The 8,462-nt window shown below is 37.4% G+C and overlaps 1 protein-coding gene across 1 annotated transcript; it reads left to right on the top strand.

Moving 5' to 3' along the window:
- The first annotated feature begins 4,948 nt into the window (after positions 1-4,948).
- LOC107478258 (uncharacterized) lies at positions 4,949-6,223 on the top strand. Its single transcript, XM_016098393.1, has 2 exons — positions 4,949-5,054; positions 5,835-6,223. Exons 1-2 carry the CDS (start codon positions 4,949-4,951, stop codon positions 6,221-6,223), a joined length of 495 nt encoding a protein of 164 aa, XP_015953879.1.
- Positions 6,224-8,462: the final 2,239 nt, after the last annotated feature.

The raw sequence follows: 8,462 nt of genomic DNA, 5'->3' as shown, positions 1-8,462 counted from the left end.
ATCTATTGGGATTCGTCGCCGTCCTCGATTTGTATAATATAGCATACACTCCACATTTACATGTCGGAGCAATCTCATCTTTCTCCTCTCCAGCTTCCATGCATTTAATGGTTGACGGCAGTGGAACTCGTCGTGTGCTCGATGAAACTCTGTCACTGGCCATTGAACACTGGGATATACGACCACTCTCAAGCTCTCACATAAACTACAACAGCAATGGCGACTGGATTCAATTTGAAGACATAGGGCATAAAAGCAAAATGACGTCGTTTTTTCATCCATGAATGAATTTGTCCCTAACATCAATCGACCTTTACAACTATACACTGTTACAGTAATAGTCCCCTGTCAACGCCATATAAGCGCCACATAAACTATCTCCGTTATCTCTGAGGGAGCATTTTATATGGAAGGACCCATCCGTCATGCATTTTGAATAGTGAGGGGGCATTTTTGTATTTTTAAATTCTAAAGGACGAATTTATCCACGAAATAAAGCTCAGAGACTAATTTTTCTTTTTTCCTATAATTTATTATATAGCTAAAAGAATTATTATATAATATTTATTAGTTTAATAATATTGTTATTCCTTTTTGTATTTTGAACACAAATATCTTTATAGTATATATACTTTTCTGGTGTACATCTTTTATAGTATATAATTAATTTAGATTAGATATGTTATATAAATAATTTGAACTTTGAATAGGTATTTTTTATTTTTTATTTTTGGTATATAGGTATTTTTTATTTTTTGAACAGCAACTTTAAACTTTTGAATAGTATTATGATCCCGGCTCTAAGTATAAAATTAGGGGTGTTCATAGGTCGGGTGAAATCAGGTTTGTCTTGATCTAGATCTGGCCCTAAATATATACTAGGTCTATTTTTTAAACTCTAGCCCGGTTTTAAATCCGATGAAAACTAAACATTTTCGGGCCACAACTATACTGGATCTAAACTGAGTGAAAATCGGGTCTTTAAAGTTTTAACAATAATTTATAAAAATAAATTATTTATAAAGAAACTTGTTACCGAAAAATTGATATCCATATTTGAACTTGAATTTGTCCATAAATTCTAATTTGATGCTTCTTTGATCTATTTTCTAATTCAACAAGTGTGATTAAAAATAAAACAATAAGCTTATAAATTAATATAACATAATATTAAAACATATATATCTTTTTTAGTTCCCTTAAGGTGCACATGAATCGGATGAAGCCAAGTTCACCTTGACCCGGATCCGACCCAAAAATAATGACTGGATCTATTTTTGAAATCCGTACCCAGTCCTAAATCCGGTGAAATCACACCGAATTAGCCCCTAAAATATTTAGAGTCGGACCGAGTTTTCGAATTAGACCGGACCATAAACACCCCTATATAAAACTATCATAATAAAAAAATTAAATACATGCCTAAAAAATACTTTTAAAAAGATATAAACAAAAAAATAGAAAAAGGCCCAAATCCAACACTAGCTAGGCCCAATATATCCTGTAAAACAAATATCTCTAACCTTAACTTACACTGTTTTCTCTAGCAGTGGAGCTTCAACTCTCCAGCAGTGGAGTTCAACTTCTTCGATAAGCGAAGCTGGTGATCACATTAATACACTAAACACATATTTCTTGTAAATACTACAACTTTATATTTCTTTACAAAGAGAGTGCTAACTGCTAACAATCATTACAAAGAATCATCCTTTCATGAAGAAGAATGGAAGGTATGATATTTGAAGGTATGGGGGAGATGTGGTTCACTTTGATGAGGCCCCAGTTCAACAGGAAGCTGTTGCCAATCAGAAACTAGTCGAAAGAGTACTAACAAAAAAATTATTCAACATGACTACAGTGCGAAAGACCATCTTTCAGATGTGGGGAGATCTGCAAGGACTGGTGATCACTAGTGCAGGTTCCAAGTCTTTCATTTTGAACTTCAAAAGTCAAGATGAAGCAAGGAGAGCTTATGAAGGCGGACCATGGAGAATAGAAGGCCATATGCTTAGTCTTCAATGGTGGAGTCCAAATCTGTCCATTGATGAGATAAATTATAATCAGCTTCCTATTTGGATTCAAATACATGGACTACCATATGATAAAATCAATAAAAGTAACGCTGAGAAAATAGGAGCAATATTAGGTAGAGTTATAACTGCAGAAGATCCTTTTGTTGAAGGAAATATGCTTAGGCCTTTTTTGAGAGTTAGAGTTGAGATTAATATTCAACTTCCATTAAAAACTAGATTCTGGTTCAAAAAGTTTGATGGAAGTCATGCATGGGCATAGTTAAAATATGAAAAATTGTATGATTACTGCTATAAGTGTGGAATGATTGGTCATGATAGAAGGACCTGTGTTGAGGAGATGGCTATGTCCATAGTTAATCCTAGTATACCCAAATATGGTCCAGAGCTCACTACTCCAGGTCTAAAGTCCATAGATGTTGAAGCAAGAAAGGCTGGAATTAGGAGACAGAAGGAAGATCAAAACAACTGGATGGAGGAGCTATGGGAGGCGCGTGAGAGAAGCCAACAGGAAAGGGTATGGCAGAGAAGGCACCATGAGAGAGAAGGAGAGTCTAGTCAAGGGTGGGTAAGGAGCTCTCAGGCTAGCGTCTCAGTAAAATCAGTAGGCAGAGTAGATGGTACACATGATTTATTGGCAAATAGACAAGTGGCATTGCAAAAAAATCTGAAACAAAATGAAGGGGCTGATCTGGATGAGCTGATGGATGATAAAAATACTGCTGTCTTGGAATTAGGTGATGGGGCTCAGACAGAAAGAAGGATTGAGGAATTCTCCTCTGGTTCAAGGGATAGACCAGGGGACAAATCAAATCAAGGTACAGAGATCGAGAAGCCAAATAAATATATAGAAAAAACCATTGGAGGCATGAAGGGGAACAAACATAAAAGCAAAGAAATGAATGAAGAAGGAGCAGGCCCAATAGGAGGAGAAAATAATGTCCAACCCAACATGGTATTCTGTCAAACTAAAACAGTAGAAAGCCCAATACACCAAGCAACCAAGGAGAGAATGGGTATAATCAGAAGAAAAGAATTTGGTCCAAGTGAGAGTCAAGCTGAAAAAAGAGACTACATGATGATCAAAGAAGGTAAAAAGGCCCAAGAAAAAATAGACCAAACTAAAGATAAGGAAAGACTAACTATTAGAGAAATGTTAAAGAAGCAGTGGGGTAAAAGGGCCCAAAAAATAAAGACAGCATGGTGTATCAACAAAAGAAGCAAGGAGTCATAGTAGAAAATAAAGTAGAAGAAAGAGAACACATGGAAAAGAAGAAAATATGCTGGAATCAAAGAAACTGTGAAAAATCAGCAAGATTGGCACCAGAAAGACAAGTACACATGTCAGCCGATGGAGATTTATACTTTATGGAATTGGCTAAGGAGGATGAGGAAGAGAATAGTAACGACAATCAGCCACTTACTATAGCAAAGGTGAGTGAGGTGGAATTAGCAAGATGCATAAGGGATAGCCTGAAGCTGAAAATAAAAAGGGAGGATGAGGATGCTGCACATATAATGGAAGTGGAAGAGGGTGAAGAGGGGCTGAATCAAAACATTAAGGCAAGAAAAAAACGCAAGGCAAAATTAGAGGAGCAAGAATCAGGAATGATGGAACGAGAAATGCAAACCAGAGAAGCTGTCATGGAAGAGTTTATGGCTGAGGAGGCAGGCCTTAACATGCCTCCAACTCAGCCATGAGTGTGATAAGTTGGAATTGTTGTGGGTTGGCGGCTCCCGCGACAATTTCGGAGCTCCAAAACTTATGTAAACAGATAAAGCCAACCATAGTATTTGTAATAGAAACTAGAGCAAAAGAAAAAATTGTCATGAAAATTAGAAAAAGGCTACATTTTGAGGAAGCTTTTTGCATTGAACCTCGGAGATTGTTCAGTGGTCTTTGCTTATTTTGGAATGCAATATATAATGTTAATGTTTATTTTTGGTGTGACAATTACATTAAAGCTCGTATTGAAGACAAGAAAGGAAATATATGGTATTGTAATTTTGTATATGGAAATCCTGTTTTTAGGAGAAGAAAGGAGTTGTGGAAGGATATCACATCAAGTAATAATCATAGAGACATGCCCCAACTGTTTATAGGAGACTTTAATGATGTATTAGCACAAGAGGAGAAGGTGGGACTACACCCGAAGCCACAAAATCAGGTAAGAAAGTTTAGAAATTTTGTTGATGCTAATGCTCTAATGGATATAGAGTTGAAAAGAGGTAGATTTACTTGGTTTAGCAACCTGAGAAATGGAGTGATTACGAGGGAGAGAATAGATAGAGCGTTAGCCAATTGGGTTTGGAGAAGTATGTTTCAACATGCCACCTTGACAGCCATGCCAGCCATAAGTTCAGACTATTGCCCAATCATTCTAAGTTTAGAGACGAAAAACAAATCAGGGAAGAGCTTTAAGTTTGAAACGTATTGGGTCGATCATGAAGACTGTGAGAAAGTAGTTACCAAAAGCTGGAACAAGGAGAAATCAAATGGAGATAATTGGAGTAAGATGATGGAAAACATTAAAAACTACAGAGAGGAACTCAAGACATGGAGCAAAATGACATTCAAAAGGGCAGATAGGGAAATTCAAAGAATGAAAGAGGAACTTAGAAGACTACAAGTAGCAGAAATTTCAGAAGAGCAATAGAAAAAGATCCTAGAGGAAAAATAATGGGGGCAGCGATCTAGAATAAAGTGGCTAAGGTGGGGCGATAAGAATACAACATTCTTCCAAGCGACTGCTATACAAAGAAGAGACAGGAACCGTATAGAGAAATTAAAAGATAGTATGGGACAATGGCTGAATGGAAAATGGGAAATAATGGAACACATTGAGAGCCATTTTTAGAGCCTTTTCAGTTCAACAAAAAGGCATGATTTTGAAAAAATCATGAACAAGATTCCAAGAATGGTAACTGAAGAAATGAATGATGAGCTATTAAAAGAAGTTACAGAGGAAGAGATAAGAAAGGCAGTCTTTAGCATGGGAGGTTTTAAGGCACCTGGGCCTGATGGTTTGAGTGGATTGTTTTATCAAAAATATTGGAAGGTCATTAAGAATGACGTGTGTGCGATAGTAAAAGAATTTTTCAATAATGGGTACATACCTGAAGAGGTGAGCGAGACAACAGTGGTCCTAATTCATTCCTAAGATCAAGAACCCAGAGAACCTTAACCAGCTGCGACCCATTAGCTGTTGCAATTTTGTCTATAAAATCCTAGCAAAAGTTCTAGTACAGAGAATGAAGAAGATGATAGAAAAAGTTGTATCGCCAACTCAAAGTGCATTTGTGGGGGGTAGATTCATACAAGATAATATCATTATAGTACAAGAGGTTTATCATAGCCTTAACAAAAAAGAGAGAAACAGTTCCAAAAATTTAGCAATTAAGCTAGACATGAATAAGGCTTACGATAGGCTTGAATGAGACATCCAAGAAAAGGTCCTCACAGCTTTCGGTTTTCAAGCCAGGTAGGTGAAGTTGATAATGGTATGTGTTACAAGTGTTACCTATAGATTCAAAATTAGTGGAGAGCTATCAAGAAAAATCAAGCCATATAGGAGACTTCGATAGGGTGATCCCTTATCACCGTATTTTTTATAATGATAGCAGAGGTATTAACAGTCCTAATGAGTGAGGCACAAAGAGAAGGCAGGATCTCAGGATTCAAAATAGCATCAACAGCACCTACTATCTCTCATCTACTTTTTGCGGATGACTGCATCATTTTGGCAGAAGCAAAAGAGGAGGAGATTTTTTAGATCATTACAGTTTTGAATGAATACACTGAAGCTTCGGGTCAGAAAATCAATCTAGACAAATCAGGAATCACTTTTGGATATCAAGTGCCTTTACAGACTAGAGTGAACATCGAGGAGATTCTCGGCATGGCGTCATGGGATACTCTAGGGAAGTATTTGGGGCTACCAGCCAACTGGGGAAGGTCCCAAAATAGAACTTTAGCATGGATCGAGGAGAAGGTCATAAACAAGCTTGAAGGTTGGAAAGAAAATCTATTAAGTCAAGCAGGGAAGGAAACTTTAATAAAGGCAGTTGTGCAAGCAATACCATCTTATACGATGAATGTGATTAGATTTCCAAAAGACTTTTGTAGAAGGTTGAGCTCAAGGGTGGCGAGATTTTGGTGGGCTTCATCAGGAAAAGAGCGAGGCATACACTAGAAGAGCTGGAAATTTATAACAGCAAGTAAAAGGGACGGGGGGCTGGGTTTTAAAGATGTAGAAATTCAAAACCTAGCTTATTTGGCTAAACAAGTTTAGAGAATTATAAAAGATCCGAATGCAACATAGGTGTAAATCCTAAAGGCCGTTTATTTTCCAAGAGAGAACTTTTGGGAAGCAAAGGCTTCAAGAAATGCTTCGTGGGTATGGAAGAGTATTTTACAAGGTAGGAAGGGGAGCTACTCTGGAAACAGGAAAAGTGGTGTATAGGAGATGGTACTCATGTTAGCATAAGGAAGGACAATTAGATAGCGGGGAGGAAAAAGAACTTTATTTGGGGATAGCAGACGACAGGAAGGTGAAGGAGTTACTCAATGAAAATGGCGAGTGGGACAAAACCAAAATTTATTCAATGTTTTCACAAGAGATAGCAGATAGCATAATGAGAACACCAATAAGCACAATAAAAAGGCATGACACTCTATATTGGCCTTGGAGAGAAGATGGTACATATACAATCAAAATTGGTTATCAAGCAGTAAGATTAGAGGTGCAGGAAAAAACTCAAAATGGCCCTTCAACAAGCACTGATAGAAGGGGACTATGGAATGAGATTTGGAATATGAAAGTTCCTCCAAAAATCAGAACGTTCTTATGGAAGGCAGCCCAAGATATCTTGCCCGTAAATACCAATTATATAAGAAGAGATTGATAGCTAGTCCTATTTGCCAAGTGTGTAACACGGAAACTGAAACTACAGAGCATGCCCTGCTTCTCTGCGAATGGACGCGAGCCACCTGATTTGGGGCTGAATGTCAGTGCACACCCACAGCAGACTCAGTAGAATTGTTTGGGGATTGGTTGATGGAATATATAGAGAAAATTAAAAAATAGGGAGGAGATCATCAAGAGATGAGAATAAGTAGAATATGATTTCTAGTTTGGGAAGTGTGTGATGAGCGGATAATTTATATGCTTTTTGGCATTATTTTTACATAGTTTTTAGTATGATTTAGTTATTTTTTAGTATATTTTTATTAATTTTTAAGCAAAATTTATATTTCTGGACTTTACTATGAGTTTGTGTGTTTTTCTGTGATTTCAGGTATTTTCTAGCTTAAATTGAGGGACCTGAGCAAAAATTTGATTCAGAGGCTAACAAAGGACTGCTGATGCTGTTGGATTCTGACCTCCCTGCACTTGAAATTAAATTTTTGGAGATGCAGAAGTCCAAATGGTACGCTCTCAATTGCGTTGAAAAGTAGACATCTAGGGCTTTCCAGCAATATATAATAGTTTATACTTTACCCGAGTTTAGACGACAAAAACTGGCGTTTAACGCCAGCTTTCTGCCCTATTCTGGCGTCAAATGCTAGAAACAAGTTGCAAAGCAGAGTTAAAAGCCAGAAACAAGTTACAAACTGGCGTTTAACTCCAAGGAAGACCTCTACACGTGAAAGCTTCAATGCTCAGCCCAAGCACACACCAAGTGGGCCCAGAAGTGAATTTCTGCATCATTTACTTAATTCTGTAATCCTAGTAACTAGTTTAGTATAAATAGAACTTTTTACTATTGTACTCAGATCATCTTGGTATCTATCTTTGATCAGTTTATGCGATCTTAGACATTGGGGGCTGGCCTCACGGCCATGCCTGGATCTCTATCACTTATGTATTTTAACGATGGAGTTTCTACACACCATAGATTAAGGTGTGGAGCTCTGCTGTTCCTCGAGTATTAATGCAAAGTACTATTGTTCTTCTATTCAATTCACACTTATTCTTATTCTAAGACATTTATGTGATGATTATGTGACACTCATCACCATTCTCACTTATAAACGCGTGATTGACAACCACTTCCGTTCTACATGAAGACAAGCTTGAATGTATATCTCTTGGGTTTCTAATCAACGATTCACATCGACTCCCCTCTGACAATGGCGCATCTGAATCCGAGATTGGAGTCTTCGTGGTATAGACTAGAATCCATTGGCAGCATTCTTGAGATCCGAAAAGTCTAAACCTTGTCTGTGGTATTCCGAGTAGGATCTGGGATGGGATGACTGTGACGAGCTTCAAACTCACAACTATAGGACGTGGTGACAGAAGCAAAAGGATAGTAAATCCTATTCCTACACGATCGAGAACCAATAGCTGATTAGCCATACGATATCTGTGCATGGTATTTTTTATCCAAGACGAGCAATTCGACATTTGATTAGCCATACAAAAACCG

The sequence above is a fragment of the Arachis duranensis genome, chromosome 3 (genome assembly GCF_000817695.3).
Source record: "Arachis duranensis cultivar V14167 chromosome 3, aradu.V14167.gnm2.J7QH, whole genome shotgun sequence".
NCBI lineage: Eukaryota > Viridiplantae > Streptophyta > Magnoliopsida > Fabales > Fabaceae > Arachis > Arachis duranensis.
The sequence above is the reverse complement of the archived record's forward strand: the minus strand, read 5'-3'. Positions and strand labels throughout refer to the sequence as shown.

Bases quoted from the DNA above. Each gene is read 5' to 3' on its own strand.
- LOC107478258 (XM_016098393.1), top strand. From the start codon at position 4,949: ATGGTAACTGAAGAAATGAATGATGAGCTATTAAAAGAAGTTACAGAG. The intron at 5,055-5,834 runs GTTTGAGTGGAT...AATACACTGAAG, and splicing joins TAAGGCACCTGGGCCTGATG to CTTCGGGTCAGAAAATCAAT.